The sequence below is a fragment of the Erpetoichthys calabaricus genome, chromosome 2, assembly GCF_900747795.2.
Source record: "Erpetoichthys calabaricus chromosome 2, fErpCal1.3, whole genome shotgun sequence".
In the NCBI taxonomy this organism is placed as follows: Eukaryota; Metazoa; Chordata; class Cladistia; order Polypteriformes; family Polypteridae; genus Erpetoichthys; species Erpetoichthys calabaricus.
The window spans coordinates 197,548,881-197,572,281 of NC_041395.2; the positions used below are offsets into that span (position 1 = coordinate 197,548,881).

The window sequence follows — 23,401 nt, forward strand, 5'->3', positions numbered from 1 at the left end:
TAACTCGAGATGATTCCACCCACCTAAAATTGGGTTTTCCAAGAAAGAGTGGAACTGCACATTGGTAAATAAATAAACTGTGCAAACTGTGACTATTTTGGCAAAGAAGATGAGACATATGCATGTGTGTACTAATTGGAACATCTACCTCATTAATAGCAGAGGCAGAGGAGGGGAGAGCAGGAAATTATATGTGGTAGTTTGCCATACAAAGGAACATGTGTATGCATAAAAGCATCAGCTCCACTGTGGTAGTGGCAAGCAGCACCTGATAAGTGAAGGGGTTACGCTAATGTGTGGGTGTGTGTACTAAAGTACTAAAGCAGCAGCCACCTTAATGCAAGTATGTGTTCAGATACTGCACAACATTGCAAACATTGGTGTATGTATGTACTGTTTATATCTCTCTGTGTCATGGTTGGGAGGCTGAATCTGTGATGTACATGGGGTAATCTACCCCATTCATTCATTTTCTAAACCACTTCAACAGTTTCAGTGTTGTGGTAAACCAGTGACTATTCTGATTGATTAGGATGCCAGTCTAACTCTCACTGAGAAGTTAAACTAAAACACAGATTAACCTAACTTCTCAAAGATATGAGAAGAAAAGTAGATTACTTGGAGAATAATGCAAACTAATACAGACAGTTGTGCAGGTCTATATTCTGTAAAGCATCGGTACTAAGCATATGCCATTATGCTACCCACTTTAACTACTGGCTGTTATTAATCAAAACGTTCCATGACCTGCCTGCTCAGAGCTAATTAGAAGGTACATGTAATGTTATAACTGTTTGTGTAATGTGTCTTTGAATGATGTTTACCATTACCGCTGTTTCATATACATGTATGATGTATCCACTTCTTTACTTGCTTTTTTACTCCCTTATCCAAAGTCACAGTGAACTGTGCGCATATCCCAGGCATGGCAAGAAAAATCTCTGGACTGGACACTGTTCCATTACAGACCACACTCAAACGCAGCGGACCTCATTAAACGTCTAAATTAACTTTAGCACGCACGTTTTTTGAATTTGTAAGGAAACCGAACTAGCTGAGGTTTAAAAAAAAGACAAGGGAAGTGCAAACTGCCCTTAAGTAATATCTGGACCAAGTGCTCACGTTAACCACTCTGAGGCGCTACATGTAACTGAAGTAGTGCTAGCTTGTATTCATAAATTACTTAAACAATCAACATCCGGGATGGAGAAAGTTGGTGTGTGTGTGTTCAGTAGCAGCACCCCGTTGTGCTCGCACGCGTGCAAGACTGTGCTCTTTTTCTTCATTTTAGCGCCCAGCTGCCTGCATGAATTCACGTGAATGGTGTCTACTTAGCCTAAGTCTCAAGACCCCAAGGTGCTCGGCATCACGATGGACCACACATGTGTCTGAACTTGAGCTTGACTAACCCAATTCACGTTGTTTTCCACATGAACCGAAAATTATCTGTGCAGTTTAGGAAGACCTGAAAACAGCCAGGTGGAAGGCTAACCAGGTCGGCAGCCTGGAGCCCCGCTACTCTTAAATGAAAGAAAAGCAAAGTAAAAGTGACGCACCCGTCCGTCTTCACTCATACTTCGCGCAGGGTGACCCCATCATCTGTTTCCCGGAAACAGGCAGCGTTTCAAAAAAGAGCATCACTTGCGAATGCAACGTAAAACTTTCGCCGCAAGAACCTCGAAGTATTTAGTATTCTCACCTTGAGTAATTAGCCGCCAAAAATGGAGACGCCGAAAAGTGAGCTTCGCCGGGACCCTGCACAAGCCATGACGGCGTCATTCGCTGCGCTGTGGCTGCGGTCCCTTCAGATTGTCGAAGGTGTCAGTTTTATCTGAAAGGCGGTTTGCCACTGGTGACCGTGGGCTTGACCTGTGAAGACCATAAAGACCACCGATTCAGTCTGAGGCTAACCGCATCCCCCCAAGCGAGCAACTTATCTGGGGACCGCAATCATTCCTTACAATGCCCACCTACAGATTTCCGATGGGCTTTTCCAGATTCTCTACGGCTGTTTTGTCGCTGGAGGTGGCGCACGAGATCTGCCACCTCCTCACTTAGCGATAGACGCCACTCTGCCCGGTCTCTGCACGCTTTTCAGAACGCCTCGTCACACTCAGCAGCGCATCACGGTTTCATGAGTGGAAACTCTGACGGTGCGCACCCGGGGCTTTCTCGGATACTCTTCCTCCTGACACAAGCTTTGTCTCTCTTCACTCTGAATGCGTTTCTCAAGGCCTTTGCCTCTCTCAGATATGCCCTTAGGCCTCAGTGTCCCCATTTGGGCACTGGTTCTGTGTTACTCAGCTGCCTTTGGTACAGAAGCCCTTGAAAATGGACATTTAGGTAAGGATATTTTTCTGTCTCTTTTTGTTAGATTATATGAGATTATTATTCTTATTTCCATTCTGCTCTGGGTGGCCAGCAAGACTTCTTTTTGGGACCTGATGTAAAGATCCAGATTCAGGACAGCTGTTGTTTGTGTGGTACTGCATAAAGGGTAGACAGTGTGACTGATCATGTTTACAAACACAGAGTTAGAGCATATCTGAGGACACTTGTACACCAAGCATTACACAACTACATTGACACACAAAGACATGGAACTAAACTATATATACACTAACAGTGTTAGATGCCACATTTGGTCACACACAAGCCTGGGTGAAAATACACAAAGTAAGGCCACATTTGCCAGTTTACATTTACACAGACACAAATTCAGCAAGAGCATACACACTCAAAATGCCAATTCACATATGAGAAACACCAGTGTAGAACCAGTGTATGTGCCTTTATGAATTGTGGCTGTCGACACTCATTCCCTCAGTTCACATACACACATGATATAAAGATATAGAAATATTCACTCATATATCATCTGGGTACAAATACAGTATATACTGCCATGTGCTAAGGTAAGACATGTAAGGACTCACACAAAGAAAATGTTTGTGGAGACACATACTGACATGCAACCAGAATACACCTCAGTTCACACATACATGGACACACATATGGGAATAGAGCAGTGTTGGAGGACAGACACAGCTGCCCAGTAAGACCCACATACATAATACAAACTGTTTTTGCAAAAATTACACATGCTTAGTCAAGTGGCACCAGTATACTGTACACATGTTGTCAGGGATGTCTTTAGATAATTCACGTGAAGACAAATATACTTGAAGATGTACATTATGAATGATGCTAGGGCACAGAAAAATGGATAGAAAAGGACTGAAAATAATGGGGAATGTTAAGGTATTGTAGACTTTTTCAACCACAGGTCAGGTTATGGCTCACAACTCTTTAGCAATTGGATGGGGACACTTTTTATTCAGTAGCTATGCTATGTAATTATTATTATTACCATAATAATTTTACTTCATTGAATTCCTGCAGCTGCTTAAATTATAAATAAATGTGGTGTTAGAGGTAATGGTATGCGTGAAAGATATTGTGGTTGTCACCTCAATTTTACTCCATTTTGACTTGGCAGCTAACAACCTGTGACAACCAGGACTGTTTTTCTTACGGGGCAGAATAATTCCATGTTAAATAACTGCAAACAGTCTTATCACCTGTCTCAAATTTGGCCCGAAAAATGTGTTTAATTTGTGTAACATTTAGAAGGCACATTCTGTAGCATTTTAGATTTGAGTATCTAAATATATACAGTAAATTGCAATGGCATGGATGCGAACAGCATGGCTGAAGTTTTTCTTGAAGACCTGTGACCAAGCGTCTTTCTGAAAGGCTGAAATTTACTTGGTTATTTTATTTTATTTTTTTTTTTTGATGTAGCTGAACTGTGAAGGCTCGGCCAGTACTTGGATGGGAGACCACCTGGGAACCCCGAGTGCTGTAAGCTCTTAGCCATTAGCATTGTTCTTGGGCGGCACGGTGGCGCAGTGGTAGCGCTGCTGCCTTGCAGTTAGGAGACCCGGGTTCGCTTCCCGGGTCCTCCCTGCATGGAGTTTGCATGTTCTCCCCGTGTCTACGTGGGTTTCCTCCGGGCACTCCGGTTTCCTCCCACAGTCCAAAGACATGCAGGTTAGGTGGATTGGCGATTCTAAATTGGCCCTAGTGTGTGCTTGGTGTGTGGGTGTGTTTGTGTGTGTCCTGCGGTGGGTTGGCACCCTGCCCAGGATTGGTTCCTGCCTTGTGCCCTGTGTTGGCTGGGATTGGCTCCAGCAGACCCCCGTGACCCTGTGTTCGGATTCAGCGGGTTGGAAAATGGATGGATGGCTGGATGAACTGTGAAGAGAAGCTAGATGGAGGGCAAGTTAATAACTGTAGTCTCAGCAGTATTAGTGAAATGTGTACCTGTAATATAAATACACAACTTGTGCTACCCATCTAAGACAGGGTAAAATGTAAGTAATCAATGTAGACCTAAGACCATTAACATTTGGAGTGCAGCATGCAATGCATATATCTGTGTTTGGTATAGGTAAAAGCATTGTAAATGTTTGTGATGTGCCGTTGTTGGAATGACAGGTGTAATGCATTTTATTATTGCAAATGCTTATGATGCGCCATCTGTTGGAATGATAGAGACTTAGCAACTGGACAGACAATTATCCATTAATTAAGGTGAATATAAATAGAGAGTGTATGCATTTATATGTGTGTTCTAAGCTGGTTCAGATGTTTGACCCTTTAGTTAGTAGCAAGGTATGCTTGACCAGATGTGTTTTTCATGGCTGATAACTAAGATTGTCAAACTCATGCCTTTAGTACATCAAAGTTGAACATTGAATCTAATAGGCCTGAAGAAGGGAATGCAGGACAAGATATGGAGTGGGTTTCCATTTACCCATCTTTGTATTTTCTTAACCCATTTTTATTTGATCAGAGTCACAGAGAGAGAGTGGGCAGTTTAGAGTTACCAACTGACATTGTAAGCTTGTCTTTATACTATGAGAGGAAACAAGCATGCAAATCCCTTTCAAAGCTTGATGTCCAAACTCTGTGAGGTATCATTGAAACATGCAGCACCATGCAGTTTTCAGTTTCTGATTTTCCTCTAACATCCTGTGACCGGTAGACAGAATAGCATGGGTCACTTCAAAATGCTGGTGTATCAGCTGAGAATCCGTTTAATAAACCAGGCAAAACAAAAACTGTGCATGATGGCACCAACAAAAAAGATGGTGGATCAGCCCAACAAGCAAAAGGCTTGAGTTACTTAATGGAGCTTGCTGAAGGTCAGGTTCCACATCCAAAATCAGACACCATCCTCCGGGGACCCTTCAGGTTTTATAAAGCCTTCATCGTAAGGGGCAGGGCCAGCTATAAGCACTGCAGCCAGGTTGTTTGCCTTTCACTTGGAGGCTTTTTGGAGTCATAGGTGGACAAGGAGAAACAGTTATTGTGAACTTCTCCTCTTGTCCTGGAATGGTATTGCTTATGACAGCAGAACTATGAAGGGAATCCCCAGGCGCACATGCATGGCAATCTCTAAAAGTCTTATTAGATTAACATTGACCACTCTAAATTCGCTTCAGTGTGTCTGAGTGTGGGTGTGTGATTTAGTCCCTCTGATGCACTGGCACCCTGTTTTGAGATTAATTGGATTAATTGGGTGGTTAGAGAATGTACGTATTTATAAATTTGTTTCTACTACAAAAATGTTCATTTTTTCATTAATCATTTTAATTTGAACTATTCTGTGTGGACATAAATAGCAAATAATTCAATAGTTTACTCCAGTTTAGAAGTATTAGATTAAAATACTCCATTTCACCATCCACGTAGTCATTTGTTATACACAGCTTTTTCCTTATTTAAAAAGAAGTAATCTTGACACAAATGGAACAAGGTGGGAACCAAATCTACACAGGATTTCAGTTCACCACAGTTCCACACTTAATATGAACACCTACACAATAAGCCAATGGACAGTTTCCAGCCTACTTAATGGCACATCTTAGACTGTGGCAGGTTACTGCACTTCCCAAAGAAAACACACACATACACTAAGATGGAGGAAATGCAAATGCCACACCAAAAGTACCAGATGGAAAAATCAAATTATGGTCCAAAGACTGTGAGGCTGCCACATAATCCGCTTGATCATTGTTCTGCCCAATAGATAAAAGTGCTAAATAAAAACTCATGATAACCACAAAATGGAGACAAAGTGTAAGTAACTGTGATATTTGTGTGTAGTATCTAGTCCCATGACCCTGAACTGGTTTAGGTTTGAAGAAATATATAAATATATTATCCATTTAATTTTATCTGTCTTATGGTAACTTGCTGGATTATCAAAAATGTTATAATTCAACATTAATATTTCAAATAATTATTTATTATATACTGAACTTCCTTCCAAAATTAAATGCAGATTACTCAAGAATGGAATTAAGGGCTGAATAAAATGTTACTGAACATCTGAAAATTCATTTGAATACAATACATTATGTTTAAAGCTTAAAAAGTAATTTGATTTTAAAAAATGTGATGATGAGTGCATTGGTTTGTGGCTTTTTAAAATTGTATGCTTAATTTAGAGAACAACATTGCACAACCTGATATTTGCCACCTTTCAGCTTAATAAGCAGAAGTGATATGGAGTGGTTAGATGCAAATCAGTTGAGCTTGCAAATTGCTGTAACACACCTCGCTATCAGTGGCCTCCGCTTGAGATTACTGAGGTCTGGACTGAAGCATGGTAGGGTTTAGTGCAAGCAGATATTTCATTATCGCAGGAAAAAGCAAGCAATGCAAAAACAAAAAAATTCTTGAGCTTTAATATTCTTGTTATTCTTCATGTGCATTGCTGAGATACTCAGACCAGTATATGCCCAAAAGGAAATAAGCCTGTCTAACCCTGTACTTGTCTTTTTTTAAAGGTGCCAAATGCAGGCAGAAGATTTTGCAGCTGGTGGGCACCATGGGGCAGAAAATGACTGTTCTATTTACTTTTGAAGAAGAATGTAAATCAGACTGCACTAATGTGCTCTACAAAAATGGCACTAAAATTGCAGAGAAGGATCAAAACCCACGTGACCCAAGATTATCTTATGAGTGGCAGAAAAATATCACAATGACTATAGATGCTCTCCAGCTGAACGACACTGCAATTTACTACGGTATCATATATAGCCCAGGCTCCAGCAAAATCCTCAGAGAGTCCAATTGTGTTAATTTGACGGTTGTGACAGAAGACATCAGCCAAGAAAACCAAACTGGTAAGACAGCCTTGACACCCCAGCTTTTTACTTTTCCAGAGATAACTAGAATCTGTAAAGCCATTGATGACAAATCACAAAGCTTGTAGAAACCTTTTCATGAATTTGTTTCAAGTGGGCTAAAAAATGAAAAGATGTCTAAAATAACTTTATTTGTAACATTAGTTTGTTGTGTTTACAATTTTTCATGTTCATATTTGTGGTTCAGTCAGCATAGTGAAACAATGGTAAGTACTGCTGCCTCACACCTCTAGAGTCTTCTACCTATACTTTAGTTGTTCATCTCCGGTCTACATAGATTTTTCTCTAGGTACTAGGTATTTTTTGTACACATCCCAAAGATACAATGCAATACAACTTGTTTTTTTGTATACTGTAGTGCTCTTCACTGAGTGCAGACACAGAGCACTGTGAACAATTCTTAACTAAAATACCAGAATAGATTATACTAATTACTAAATACAGAACTGGTACATATATAAATGCAGATTTGTTAAAACACACAAAGAACAAGGTATAACTTATTAAATATAAATTGAAACCAAACAATATCTGTCCATTATTGGAATGAAAAACTATAGCCAGTTGACAATGGTGGAGATAAAAATTGTAAAAGAGTCCTGGGGCCTCATGTATAAATGGTGCGTACACACAGAAATGTTGCGTAAAAACGTTTCCATGTTCAAATAGCGATGTATAAAACCTACACTTGGCGTAAAGCCACGCACTTTTCCACGGTACCTCATACCCTGTCGTACGCAAGTTCTCTGCTCGGTTTTGCAGACTGGCGGCACCCAGCATCAAAGCAGTGCTACTGTTCCTGTGTGGTTACCCTTTCTTAGATCCACATCCACGACAGCGGCTTTATCAAATACACTGAAATTAACCGCATATCGTTCATAAATTTAATGCATCTGATTGTAATTAACCTGTAATAATATAATGGTCCACAGAATGGTCAAACTATTCTAAATACCATAACTGCTTTAGCGTTGTTACTCTCACTGCACCTTCACCTTCTGTCAGCTACTCCCGTTAGGTGTTGCCACAGCGGATAATCTTTTTCCATATTACTCTCACTGCACCACTCGGAGTATTTATATCACTGTATCCGAGTGTGAATCACAGATCTACAGCGATTGGAAAAACAATTATCGTTATACAGCATCAAGCACTTGCCGCCTCAGCCATTCTCTATTTGAACTGCTCTCATCCGACCAACGCTTCAGAGCCTTTCCTGTTCGGACCTCACAGTTCACAAACAGTTTCATCCCAAGAACTATACACACACTCAATCTGTCCACCAAGTGCTCCTTGTAGAACTGTTTGTACTTGCAAGTTACCGTGAGGTAATTGTACTTATGATACAGTTATAATATTGCACAACCTGAGCCACTTTATAAAGCGCGTATTTACATATGATGACGATATCATTTTTAAGATGAAATGCAGCAAAATGTGTTTATTATATTATCCAGATAAAACTTTAACTACACGGTGTTCCTGCCTCGCACTGTATTCATGCTGTGGCTGGCGCGACACTGGAAGGATAGATGGATAGAATAATTAAACATTACGAAGATATTTCGATGTTCCATAAAAGTTTTGAAGAATCTGCGTTCTAAGCTTACAGATGGCTTAACGTCTATTACAGAGCTGACTGTGTGGCGATTGGGTATTTGGAGAAAGAAAAGTAAGAACAGGAATTGGAGGTTACGTTTGAAAAAGACAGTACTTCTGTAATAAAGCATTTCATTGAAGGTCGCGCATGGCGCAGCAAGCATCTTGTGTAAGACATGAACAATCACTGCGCCACCGTGTTCCCTTGTTTAATAACATGCTTTAACTCATATCATCATGAAAATGATATCACGTATACTTCTCAGTATTTTAATTATTCAGACAGCTGTAATATTACGAATGTAATGGATTCTGTGTCCTGTCGGAAGAAGAGCACGTAGTGATTCAGGCACATAGAGCACATATAAGATCAAATACAAAACAAAGCATTTAATGTGCTACTTTAGTTACGATGGGATTTGAGAAACTAGTAAATTAAACAATTTTAAAATGAAGTTTATGATGTTCTGCTTTAGTGACAAAATAAACTATGTGATTAAAGTGGAAATTTCGAGATTAAAGTTGATATTTCATGCTTTTTTTCACACTGTGTACCTTTTTTTTCACTGTACCCTAATAAACGTTCATATGACACTCAGACGGTGGGCTACGAGTCACCTTTTCACGCCGACTTTGATATGTGACAACTTTTTTATTTCAGGCACTGTTGCGACTTTGTGAACTTGAGCTTTCGAGTTTCTCCGACACGCTATGTCACTCGATCAACTTCCTTTTGTTGCTTATATAACTGTTTAAACCAAGAAATAGTACGTTTTTCTTTGCCTCCATTTGGTATTCACTGAAATTCTTCTATTTTTCCTTGTACTTTTGCCATTGCCTTTTCATAGAACGCTGGGCTTAAGGGCTATTTATATTGATTTGCATATTCAAAGAGGCGTAATTCTGGGAGGTATTGGGGCGGGTTTGGCTTTTGTGCTTACGTCATGTTATAGTGCGAATTCTACGCACGGTGTTATGCATGAGGCCCCAGGAGACCACGGCAATCTGGCTGCCTACCCACTCCTTGGTTTTCAATAGTGGAGTCTGTACTGGCCATTCAATCTGAAGAGAGAATAATTCCATCCGATGATTCAAACACTCCTTTATCTGGGATGACTTTTCCATATTCCACATCAATATACAGAGAAAAGAACCAGAATACAGGAGGGATAGTAACTTTTTAAATTATTGTGATACTTATATTTCTGTACAAATGACTAACACACAGAAATTAAATATGCACAGCTAATCAGCAACTCTAGTCAGGGTATGCTAAACTAAAGTAGTGAGTCTTCAGCCTGGATTTAAAAGCTGAGACTGAAAGGGCATCTGTTATATTAGCAGGGAGATCATTCCACAGCTTTTGGGCCCTGCAACTAAAATATCGACCTTTCACTGTTGTTTTATTAATCCTTGGAATCTTAAGTAGGCAGGCATCTTGAGATCTTAATGTAAACTCTGGCTTATAAATAATGATAAGCTCAGATAAGTAAGCAGGACCTTTCCATTTAATATTTAATAAGTTAAAAGAAGAGTTTTGAAATTGGCCCAAAGTCTAACTGGGAACCAGTGTAAGTACTTGAGAACAGGAGTTAAGTATTCATTCTTTCTGGTTCATGTAATAACTTTTGCAGCAGTATTTTGAATTAACTGAAAGCTGCATAAAGAATGATTAGAACAGCCAGTAAATAATTAATTGTAGTAGCCAATCCTACTAGAAATAAATGTATGAATTAATTTCTCACTGTCTTGCATATTTGGAAAACATCTTAATCTTCCAACATTTTTAAGATGGAAAACACGTTTTGGATAGTTTTGTTATATGTGTGATGTGCATATTATGTTAATTGGCAACTCAGTACTGGCCAAATGTGGTCCGCAACATGCTGGAACCAAGTAGCTGGTTGTTAGTGGGATAGGCTAAAGCCCCCACAACCCTAATTTTGTATTAAATGGGGTATGTGATGAATAGATGTTTATGTGGTGTACTTTGTGGCATAAAACATTTCAGGTGTCTCTTGTTTCTTTAGAATATGCCCCAGTGGCACTATTTTTAAGTTAGAATGTTTACAAATAATTCTGTTCATCCCTCTTATTGTAATAACCTTTGGAAGTCAGCAAAACAAATTACTGGGATTCCATTTAAATGAGGCAGCTTCTATTACTGCAACTAGTTGTGCTACTCAATGTTATTACTCGCTGCACTGAACAACATCACAGTAGTTTTCATCTCCATCTAGTTCATCTCCAGTCAAAACCTTTGAACCAACCAAACAAGGTTGATGAATTGACTTGTCTCCTCCTATTTATTTTTTACTGTTCTTATGTTCAAACCTTGGTTGCCTCTTATTACTGAATTAAATAATGTTTCTTAGCCATTTGTTTTTTCTAGGTAATTCTGCTGTAGAGTTACTAAAACATAACCTATTAGTGATGAAAAAAACTTAAAAACAGAATGACATCCAGTTCAGCATTTTGACATTTATGAGTGGATAGTGCACATCCCATAAAGCAGCAGCCAATATTGATAAGAAATTGCCAATTCCTATTCAAAGTGTATACAAAATAACTGGACATTAGAAGCATTTATCAATCTATCCATCCATCCAATCATCCATCTGAGGTATGAAAGCTAAATGGAAGTGGATACAATTCAAGTTTATCAGCAGCTTATCTGTGATCACTTCAGACCATCCATCCATTATCAAACCCGCTATATCCTAACTACAGGGTCACGGGGGTCTGCTGGAGCCAATCCCAGCCAACACAGGGCGCAAGGCAGGAAACAAACCCCGGGCAGGGCACCAGCCCACCACAGCACTTCAGACCAGTTTTTAGAAAATGGGTTCAATATTTAAGGTTGTTTCAATTTCAATTGCTACATTGGTATCACCTTCATACAAAAATAAAACACATCCTGTCTGTCAGGCATTTTCCACGAAGCTCTGCACACACTGAAAGACGTACCCTGACTTTCCATTGTCTTTCTTCTATAGCAATACTGAGGAATTAAGTCTGCAGGCTGAGTCAAGATATGTACCACCTTTCATAATGCCTTGTGCATTTTGTAGTTTGCCAGTTACAGTACATGTCTTGTTTAGAACTGTTGTCTTTATATATTTAGAACTGGATCTGTTATATTATATAGCATGCTTGTCTTGTAAGTGCCGGTATGCTTTATATAAAATAGAACAAATTGAAGTTATAAATCCACTGTCATGAAAAGGCCAGATGTTTTAACGTTTAATGCTGCTATCTGAGACTATGCAAGAGGCTTTTTATTCATACTCTTGGTGGAATAATAAGGAAAAATGTTTGCAGTTTTAGAAAAAATAATCCTACTAATGCATTTGTCGAAACACAGGCAACTAACCACTATCCTTAAGTCACTTGCTTACATGTAGCATAATAAACATGAGAGTAACACTACACACAGCAAGGGTCTGGACTTTCTTCTACACCTCCTTGTACAGTTGTAAAAGTAAAAGCAACTGTACTCCTGTTGCTGTGGAGGCGAGGGTTGTTTTTTTGCTTTATTTTTATTCACCCTTTTACCACCTTCATCACTTCCTACACATTTAATGATTTTATATGTGACATCAGTTCAGGTATTGCCATCTTAATAGGGAGCAGAGTAATCTTCAGGCTGTGCCCATGTTTTTTAAAATCTATTTAATACCAAGGATGCTCCATTAGAACAATATTGTGTTTTGTAGAAGTGTTAAAACATACAATGCAAAATGATAGTTACATATAATAAAATTCACGAGTTTAAGAGAAAAATATATCTTAATGCCCAAACCATGCTGGAAAAACAGCCTATTGACAAAGAGACACCATGCTTCAGATTAATGTAAAAATAATGGTAAACATCTCAATAGGATCTATTGGGTTAACTTTGGCTACATCTCATTAAATGTGACTACCTCAGGACCAACACACTATAGGTATTTAAGTGAGCCATATTTTTATTTCTAATGCACATCCGAGTATTTCTTACCCAATTAAAATTTTTGTATTGAATTTAATATGAAGAGACACCAAGCAACTCATCATCCTCTTCATGACGTAACATAAATTAAAGTTGTCAAACCTGTTTAACTCAGTGCTGTGTTAAGGAGGAACCTTTGTCTATTCTGGCATAATTGAACAGGACACTGGACAACTGCAGGGCTTATTCACACACAAATACATACTCACCGTCATTCAAGCTCCAATTGACGATCGTCTTTTAGCCTAACAATGTTTTTGAGAAAGTGGGAGGAAATCTTCATTGAGATGGGTGGAGTATGCAGTCTGAATATGGGCAATGACTGGGTGTGGGATTCAAACCCAGGATACTAGATCCATAAGGCAGCAGCGTTAACCCCTGCATCACCTAGTATAACAGATCCAATAAAGTTACTTAGCCTTATTGGTGAAAATTGATGTTAATTGTATATTTAAGGATCCCCTCTCACACACAATGCTCCAAAATGTGACTGTTAACAGGACTATAGCTGGATTGTCTCAGTAAACCTACCAAGAAGTCCATTATTTCTTCTTAAAATTACTTTTGAAATTATATCCATGTATTCAATTAAAGACCCTACACATCTTACTTGAATGAGAAATGCAATCATGTCTTCCTTTTTCATAGCAGTTTGTTTAGCTGCAGTCCCTAAACAGAAATATTCCTTATCAGCCCTACCTTCTGCTCCAGTTCAACTGTTTGGGACACACCAAGCCAGACTTCTTTTATTGTTTTTCAGATACACATGTAGGGACACCGTCACCTGAAAAACAGGACACCAAGACAATGCTCTTCATCATCTTCATGGTTGTTATTGCCATCCTACTATTAGTGTTGGGATTCACACTCTTCCTCATATGGGATCGGAACAAAGGTGAGTTGGGTGGGGGGTTATTAATACTTCCTACACCATTTTCCGATTGTTTATTAGCTATGCTTTTGCTAGCATACTTACAGGAATCAGCAACATGCAAAGCAGAAATCATTCAGTTAAACCACAACCCTTTCCTTTCAGGCATCTCCAGCCCACACATTTTGAGCAGCAAACAGCAGGTAAGAAGTGCATTGGGCAAGTGTGTGTGCGTGTGTGTGAAGTAATTGCAGTAGTGTTTTTGTAACTGAGAGTAGGGCAGATGTGAATTGCAGATGTGTTAGTTGCCATTGCAGAAGTGCACGTACTGGCCAGAGAGTTTGTGTGTGTTTTTAATAGTGGCACAGTTGACATAGAAGAGAAGCCCTATAGGTGACTAAAGTCACAGGATTTAGCAGTGGCATGTGTTTTTAATTGGTGGCCCAATGGTTATCTCTGGTGTCTCATATCTTCAGAGACTTAGGTTCAAAGCCTAGCCCAGGCATTGTATGTGGTGAGTTTGCACATTCTCCCGTACTCCAGATTTTCTGTCAAATCCCAAAAATGTGCATATTGAATTAATCGACAAGTCAAAGTTGTGAAGATGTGAGCCCTATTATGACTTTGTGACCAGTGCTACCTGGATACAAACTTGCTCCATGTGACTGTAAACTGGATGAGAAATGGTTGTGTAGGAATTGTCATCAAAATTGTAGGTATTATCACCCTGTGACAGAAGCGATACATAATTTTGTAACAAAGCAATTGGTTGGGCAAATTCTAGTGCCAATTGCAGCAGAGTTTATGTTTTTGCAATTGTGTGTGCAAGACAACACCAGAAGAGGTAAATATCCCCTTATCACTGAACCCTTGAGTAACTATCCACTTTACTTTGTGCTTCTGTTTAAGGAGAGTAATGTCCATCATTCTACACCTGTCTATGCAATTGAGTATGGTGAATTAGACTTCCAGAAGTGCCCGGTTACAGAAGCCAACCAGGAAGACCACGTGGAGTATGCTACAATTAGGTTTCCAGATGAGGCAGTGGCCCAAGGCCACCAAGACAGTAATGTTCAAAATCAGCTCCAGCAGCATTAAGACTAAAGCCTCCAGTTTCTTTGGGTGTTCTGGAAGTGGGATATTAATAGGCTGCATATTCAAGACAGTCCCTTTCCTAGCACAGTTGACAGCTGCCCATGAGTTTTGTGCCTTTGTCTGCCTCAAAACTCTGGTGACGCATAAAGTAGGCATAAAAGACAGCAATGAACTGTGACTAAAATATTAAGACGCAAGTGAGCACAAAGATACATGCTGGTTCAGCTGGACACTCCTTGATGCAGTGTTGGCCTTCCATGTACAGTACTTGCTTGACTATCCCTCCGTTTTTCATGTGAAAGACAATGATGTGCAAAAAGAACTAAACAGAACAACAATAAAACATTGCTTTGAATAATTTAGCTTCACTTAAGCAACTGCATTTTTTATTTTACATGTTCTTATATTTATACGGAATCTGGAAAAAAAAAAAAAAAAAAAACTTTTCTCTGCATACATTGTGCATTATTTAACTGTAACGTTTCATAAAAAAAAAATATTCATTCAAGTCTTGGAAGTTTAATTCTGCATTATCAACACTGCAAAATTATCTCTGCTGGGAGTGTAAATGTAGGTATAAGGTAAGTGTAAACAGAAAATAAACATTTGCTTTATCAGGCAAGTATTACATATCCATTTTATTTACACATACAATATAACTGTGTTATAATAAATCACTTCATCTTAAGAATGACCCTATGACAAACTATGAGTATTTCCTGAAGTTAACGTAAAAACCCTCAACTGCAATGATTCATAATTAAAAATGGCGTAGGGCACAAAAACAACCCAGAATGAAATCCTTGTGATCAAACATAATATTTAATATTCTAATATGTGCAGTCTGCAGTTTCACCTTGGGTCATCAATAAAGTATCTCTTTATCTTTGATTAAAAAAAAATCTTAACTCAAAAATAAGAGCTACTTTGGATATTTCAGTGTTCTTCCATTATAGGGTTGGTGGGGTACAACATCTTGTAGAGGTAGAGTTAGCATCAAGGTAGAACACCACCTCTGATGAGACACCAAACTATCAAATGGATAAATTTACAAACATTCTCATGGAGGCTAAATTTAGAATCATTCATCAACCAACGTGGGATATGGGAGGAAACCAGAGTATAGGCAAGAAACCTCTAAATACTAATATCATGCAAAAATCAAACCTCAGTATTCTAAATTCTCATCTCACTCTGAACTTCCTTTTCATTGTTTTTTCTAATCTTATTTACTTATCTGTATATGTTTTTATTATTAGCCAGTAATCTCAGTAGCTAGTTTCACTCTTAACATCACCAATCATAATCTAAAGTATATCTTAAGCCAACAGTTTTTCGAAGCAGCTCTGCAGTCAATGTTAACAACGAGTGAATGTTTATTTTAATGGAAAAAAAAAAATTCTGCAGCAAGTAAAAAATTCAAATAGCACATTGTCCATTGAGATATAAAGATGTTTTGGTCCAAAAGTGGATGTGTTCAGTGGTGCCAGCCACCAAGTGAAACTTAATCTTCACAAAACTATGATTGGATGGTGTAATTTCCATCATGGTCACTGGCAAAGTATAGCGGATGAATTAATTCATTTAGAATAATCTACTTTATACATTTTAGAATACATTTCTAATTTAATTAAACATGGGAGAACTATGAATTTATACATTTTAGGGATGTAAATGACAATCTTTTATTGAATGATAAGAAACATACTTATTTAGGCTAAATGTTTAGCAGTTATTGCTGTTAGTCACCTTAATGATAGTCTTAGTGACATCAAAAAATGCAGAGTGTTGTCTGAATATGAAATTTAAAATTCAAAAGTAAAGTAACTATGCATTTCAGTAGTACTGGTACAGTAACTCACAGCATGCTAATAACATCATGCAATAGCTTTCATGATTAAAACTGCATATTTTCTTTACCTTGTTCTTTTTACTGTCTACTGGAAAGTCATATTGAGGAGGCTAGAAATCTATTAATACATACAACTTATCTAGGGCAACATTCTAATCGTAGCATAACAGATTGTAATGCTGTAGTTCAGAAGTAGTCAAAGGATTTAATTTATATGGAAAAATGACTAAACACTGTGAGTAAAGGCATATTTTGGAATACACTTCTGAAGTATTACAACATAAATAAGATGTCCAAAATTTAATCACATGTAACATACTAGCTCTGACAGCCAATTCCCAGGAGTGCAAATTATAGCCAGATAGTCATATAAGACAAACTAGAATTCATCCATGCCAATGTACATAGAAGAGAGTCTCCCTCTTGAAGGACATAAAAATAAAAAACACTTTAAGATAGCTACAAATAGATGATTCAGTATTGACCTTTGCAGCACTGGCTACAAAAGTGCTCCTTGCATTACTAGAAATCTCTAAAACATGCATAAACACTCATACAAACACTTTATCTGTACTGTGTGTCTGGCACAATGTCCATCACATCAGTACATCAAGTAGTTCATCCGTTAGGCATTTGGCATTTTCTACCTGTGCTACACACTATACTCCTGTGCTGCCTAAATACTAATACTTCATCTTAGCCACCTAACAATCAGCTTTTCAATTGGATATATTATGTTCTCATTGTTTAACATACATATTAGCTTCAAGGAGGTGTGCTTTGTATTTGTCAGCCTAGCCACACAGGATTATATCTACTCTTAAGAAAACTCCAAAAACAAAGGAAACTGTCATTTTTATATAAAGATATATTTCAAAATAGTATACATAAAATGATATAGAAATGTAAGAGAAATGAATGGATACATAATACACCTAAGTGTCATTGGTCAGTATTGTCTTGACTTTCAATGACATCAGCTACCAGCAAGCAATGCTGTTTAGTAACAGATACCCAGTAAAAAAGTAGCACAGATTAACAGGTTGGATTAGACAAGTACACATCCTACAACCTGTTAGACAATTCCACAGGTCTTGGATCATTAACAGAGCTCATATTTAAGACCCAGCCTGCTGAAGTATCAGGATCAGAATTAACCTTTGTAATTCAAAATAGTCAAGCCAGTGAGCTCTTACAGTCAGGGAGTGAATTTCTTATGGTTGTATCTGTACTCAAACTGGTTGACATCAAACTTCCTCTTACACCCTGCATAATTCATGTATCGAATCTTCCCAAACACTGCTCTTTCAGACCACCCTTGATCATGAGTTCCACAGATTGACCACATACACCCTGCAAAACAAATATAAAAATGTTCAAATACAGAAAGTTTACTTGAAGGAAATATGGAAGCATCAGTATTAAAAGCAGATACAGACCAACATATCCATTTGGGTCTCGTCCATCTAGCTCATATCTGTCATTCAAGTAAATGGAAATTTCTAAGGCCTCTGCTGGGGAATGGGTCCACTCCAGTATCTTTTTTGCCCAGTACATCCTCAGGAAGCCATGCATTTTCCCTTCATGAACCATCTGCAGCTGTGATGAAAAGTAATTAACTCACAAAAAAAAATCAACTGAGATAATGATGTGACTTTACTAGGTATAAAGGTTAAAAATGAAGTACCTGTGCTGCATTCCAAAGTGGGTCATGAGTTCTGCCTTCCTCTAGTTCTGCACGTGAATACAGGTGAGTACGCTTGTCCTTGGTGTGGTCCTCGAGGGTCTTCCTGGCCCACTCAAAGGCCCCTTGGAACCAAGCAGTAATCAGTTTTGAGAATCAACTGTAACAGTGAAATACTCCTACCATAACAATACTATACTAACACCAACAGGTATACCCTCCTCTCACAATTACTCATGAAATCATACTGCCAAAAACATCTTCCACAAAACAACTAATATAATGATGACAACTAGAAACCAGACAGCATTGTATCTCCTGCGTCCTGTCCTTGCTCACCATCCAAGGAGTCATATCTAGGATTGTAGAAGCAGAAGTTGTCAGACAGTTCCCTCCTTACTACCGATTCCTCAATGAAGCTCTCAACAGACTCACGATATTTACTACGGAATTTCTGCACCTCAAGCACTGCACGCTGCACTGCTAGCTGGCCTGAAACACAATTAAAGAACATCAAAAAGAATGAAGTACAAAGCATAGAATGAGCTGTGGCATGACAGCCTACCAAAATGGAACCAGGGTGAAAGATTGCTGAGTGCTTCTTTGTTAGGATCATTGCGGTCAGATGAATAGATCTTGAGTCTCTCTGAAATAAATGACTCAAGGACAGCCAGTCCTCCTAGAGTTCCAGGCTTAGCCCAGTCCACCTCCTTTACAGTGTGGTCTACTTCCAAAGAGGCACGTGCTTTCTCCCAGTCCACCTCCTATTTGGAAAACAAACAAGAAGTGGCATAGTTAACCATCTGGTTAACCCCGATTCCCCCAAAAGTGCAGCTTATACGCACTGACTGTCTCTATATAGGTAACAACTGGTAATCTCAACAACCATTTACATTCGCAGAGGTATCCAATACTTCTTGTACCCAAAAAAATATCTTCCATTGAATGCAACCACAGCCTATTAATAAATCCCTTCCCTGTGCACAGACACATATAGTCAGAAAAAAGTTTATATTTCCACATATTACCCCAACATAAACAAAAGTACCAATAAATCCACACATATAAGAAGGCAAGATGGGTTGTTCCATCACAAGAGTTTCACAAGCTAAATATGATCATCTTATTTTCCTACCTTAGTTTTGATCTTGGTGCAATGAGGATGTAGCACCACAGGGGGAAACTCTGTCAGAAACTCAGGCAGTTTATCATGAATCTTTTTGCGGATAGTCCTTGCTGCATACTCTTGCTTGTCTGAGACAACCCAGCAAGGTACAATATTATGGGCATCAACCTAGGCATATGGAGACAGACATTTGCTACCAACACCAAGACTAAAATGGTCATTGAAAGATTCTCTGCAGCATTTTTTATGCAGGCCAGACCATCTTACTATTAGGACTTACCTGTACAAAGGGAATACCTTCTGGCAGTCTATCTTTGACATCTTGCAGCCACTGTAGTGGGACCCGCAATGGGGAGAAGTCGGTGACCACTGCTCCAATGTGATTTGACTTCACAAACTCTGGCAAAACATCTTTTGCATAACCAATTAATAGATGGAAGGAGATGTCCAACTCAGTACATTCCTAAGAAAGCAATTTAAGGAGAAGGTAAAAGAAACAGATTAAGTGATGGAGAGCAGAGTACCAATCAAACAAAGCCAAAAATATACATAACATAATACCTTTTCCACTTCCTGTAGGCCACATAGCATAAAACCAAAGTGGCGAATGGTTGCCTCAAGGAAGCGTGGTACCAAACAGAAACACACATGGAGGGGCTGCTTCTGCTTAAGAGCCAGGCGCTGTGCAAACAGCAATGCCCAGTTATCTGAGGACACACAAATTGTGGTCATAGCCTTGCAAACAAGAGAAGACAAAAAGCAGTACAACACAAAATAGTACCGTGTACCCGCTGATCCCTGGACATCCAGTACAGGATGCCATCTGATCCATCTACAATATCCTCCGTCTCTGACAATATTCGGACCCGCTTCTTGTTGAATTTGAACTCTGCCACTGATGAGGCAGTTTCCCTGCGGGAAATACATATGGCATCCGACAACCTTTTGCCTCCTCCAGTCACCTCAGGCAGCTTCTGCCTCTTGCATGCATAATCATCATGGTGATCATCCTCTAGGAGCTTGCTCTTTTTAGCCTTCAACTGTTTCACTGAATATTTTGTAGAACTTTTTCTCTGCATCTCTATTATCTTTGATGTTGCACAGTATAGCCAGGCTGCAAAAGTATACAATGTTGTTGGTGGCAAGGACTGAACTTTCCAACAAGACTGCAGACAGCACCTAAATAGAAACACTAATAAGAAGAAAGACACCTATAGAGCCACAGTACATAACTGAGAGACGGAAGAAGCCAGCCCCATTCTACCCACCCAACTGCTTATGCCTGACTTAAATGAGGTGTTCTTGCATGTTACTGTACTTGTAGTATATTGCATTATGCTGCTAAATAATCTCTTATGTGTAAAAACTGCTTAAGGAAGGCACCTGATTGAATGCCACAGAATTCCTGAACATAATTAACAAACATTGCTCTAACTCAGTTAAAGTATCCAGTGGTTACCACACAAGATAAAGAAATTCACTTCACACATTACACCACCACTAACATTCTGCACTGTTGACCCAAAGTATGATATGAGAGCCTGAGGCTTTTGCAATATTTTGTTCTTCTCCACAGAGCGAATCAGTAGACTCCATGAGTCACTTGACAAAGAAATATAGTAATGCACTCCAAATTCACCAGCGAGTTTTTTTCCTTAGTCCAATGCAACCACAAATATTTGGAATATGTCTGACTAACTGGCTACTATAACACATCTATATATAATGTATAATGAGTTGTGGCAACAAATACTTTGTTAGCACTTTTGTTGTACTGAAATATTTGCTGACTATCAATAGCCATCTGTGTAATTGGCGATAGGTCAATGCTGCTACTGATACATTCATTCTGATACTTGTGTTGCCCTCTATTATGCTGTGGGCAATGGTACTTAAAACGTTTGCCTTGCACACACTCCCCTCAACTGCATATATGCACAATTTGTGGGCACCTGCCTACTGGCTTTAAATATCACCTGTCTGCACTTATGATATGTTCACACATAGCTAGGTGACTCAGTAATTTTGCAAAACTGACAACAAACATATAAGCAGTTCCATGTAAAAACGTAGGATGGAATACTATAAGCTGATTAAAAACATTCCCTGCCATCAGTGTCACAGGTATTTTTATTTCTATTATAAAAAAAAAAATCTTGGAAGGCAGACTAGGGAGACGAGACGTGATCTTCTCCGAAGACAATCTGATGTCCCGAAAGAGACACTTTAACATCACGCGAGACAAGGCAGTGAGACAACATTTAAAACAAGTTCACGGACATCTGACCTAGCAGTTGTTGAAATGCTTTTGGCAGACACACATCATGTGCTCCCAGCTCTTAAAACAAACGACAAGCAGAACATGCAGCTCGCCAGCAGATGATCCGACCACTTCTCCTTAGCGTGCGTTCACAGCCTCTTCCCCCTTCACAACGCGAGCAGCAGAGACGTAAAGTTGCAAAAGGACAGCCGCTGTACAGCCTTTGAGATGATCAACACCCAGCACAACAAGCAAAGCACGCAGCTCGCCAGCGCCAGCAGCAGAAAGACAGCAGCTGAACCGATGGCATCTCCTTAGCATGCGTTCAACCGCCCCTAACCCCCCCAGGAGGGGGGCTCCTTCAAAAGGTGAGCAGCATTATACGTTCCTGCGAGAAAGAGATTTAACCAGGCCCAGGCCGGAAGTGAAGGGCAAGTATTATTTTTACAAACGTTTTAAAAGTAAAAGAGAAAATAATACATATGTAACAATTCCCATTTAAAATAACAATCTCTTTAGATTGTATATCCATGAAACCAAACCCAGGGGTGGGCGAGCAGAGGGCAGAGCCCCCTAGTCTATGCAAAAGAAGGTGAACAGCAATGGTCAATGCTTGTGTTTGCAGTGGGGGAACCCAGTCAGGTAGTTCTAGGTATGAAGGACAAAGATGGGGTCAAGCAAGGCACTGGCAAGGCATGCTAAGACAACAGCAACACAAGCCAACATACCAAATCAATGCTATGGCAACTGCTGGAGACAGGAGGTTATCACTGTGTACGGCGTATATGAAAAATCGCTGAAGACAGGTGGAGCCTCATAAAAGATGCAAAGGAAACATGTATCAGGAAAGAACATGCCATGTTTGCCAATGACGCTAGAAGGCAAACATCCGAGTACTGGAAGGAGACTCCTTGAAGGCATTAAGCCAACATCAGGCACAGAAAACAGGCAAGCTTGGTGTTGGGACAATTAGGCTTTGGCCATTTCTCCTGGCAATCGAGCCCTTACCAAACACAAAAAAGAAAAAGACATAAGGTGAGAAGAGGAACTAAAGTAAGAGCTATTCTGGGTAAGAATGTGTAGGAGTCACCCTAGATGACAGATATGAATGGTATTTGACCAGTACAAGAAGGCCTACCATTCTTGTTGTTTTCTTTTGTTCATTTTTGCACATACATGGACAAATTTGTTTGTACCCTTTCAGCTTATTAGAAAGATGCATATGCCTCCAGAAAAGTGATTAAATGAAAAGCAATCATCAGTATCTACCTATGTGCCTGTGATATGTCAATGAGTAAAGCAAAGCAAGCATGAATAAATTATTGTTCACGACTATCAAGACACTCTGGAGCAAAACATACTGCCCAGAGTCAGAAACCTCTGTCTCAGTCGCAGGTCATGGATATTCTAACAGTATAAGGACCCAAAACACACAGCAAAAAAGCACCCAACAATGGCCAAGAACAAAAACATTAGACTATTTTGAAGTGGCCTTCTATGAGCCCTGATTGGAATCCTATCAAACATCTCTGGAAAGAAATGAAACATGAAGTCTGGAGAAAACGCCATTCAAACCTGACACAGCTACAGCAATTTGCTTAGGAAGAGCGGGTCTAACTACCTGCTGACTGGAGCAGAGGTCTCACTGAGAGCTACAGGATTTGCTTGTTAGTAGTAATTGTCTCCACAGGTTGTGCAACAAA

The 23,401-nt window shown here is 39.3% G+C and overlaps 2 protein-coding genes across 3 annotated transcripts in view; one reads left to right on the forward strand and one right to left on the reverse strand.

Moving 5' to 3' along the window:
• The first annotated feature begins 1,692 nt into the window (after window positions 1-1,692).
• Window positions 1,693-23,401, forward strand: part of LOC114645508 (5-hydroxytryptamine receptor 3A-like) — a 67,541-nt gene continuing 45,832 nt past the window's right edge. Inside the window, exons 1-2 of the mRNA XM_051923057.1 lie at window positions 1,693-2,343; window positions 6,861-7,199. Of these exons, the coding sequence (XP_051779017.1) occupies window positions 2,220-2,343; window positions 6,861-7,199 (463 nt within the window). The 5' untranslated portion in view covers window positions 1,693-2,219. The remainder of the gene's footprint in view (window positions 2,344-6,860; window positions 7,200-23,401) is intronic.
• Window positions 17,479-23,401, reverse strand: part of cpdp (CPD photolyase) — a 24,189-nt gene continuing 18,266 nt past the window's right edge. Inside the window, exons 2-10 of one of the 2 annotated variants that reach the window (XM_028794947.2) lie at window positions 20,220-20,552; window positions 20,000-20,145; window positions 19,719-19,901; window positions 19,448-19,606; window positions 18,878-19,076; window positions 18,652-18,804; window positions 18,316-18,437; window positions 18,068-18,227; window positions 17,479-17,981 (exon numbers count right to left, since the gene is read on the reverse strand). In XM_028794947.2, coding sequence (XP_028650780.1) covers window positions 17,827-17,981; window positions 18,068-18,227; window positions 18,316-18,437; window positions 18,652-18,804; window positions 18,878-19,076; window positions 19,448-19,606; window positions 19,719-19,901; window positions 20,000-20,145; window positions 20,220-20,517 — 1,575 coding nt within the window. In that variant the 5' untranslated portion in view covers window positions 20,518-20,552 and the 3' untranslated portion in view covers window positions 17,479-17,826. Of the gene's footprint in view, window positions 17,982-18,067; window positions 18,228-18,315; window positions 18,438-18,651; window positions 18,805-18,877; window positions 19,077-19,447; window positions 19,607-19,718; window positions 19,902-19,999; window positions 20,146-20,219; window positions 20,618-23,401 lie in introns of both variants that reach the window. The other variant, XM_028794944.2, reaches the window with a different exon arrangement.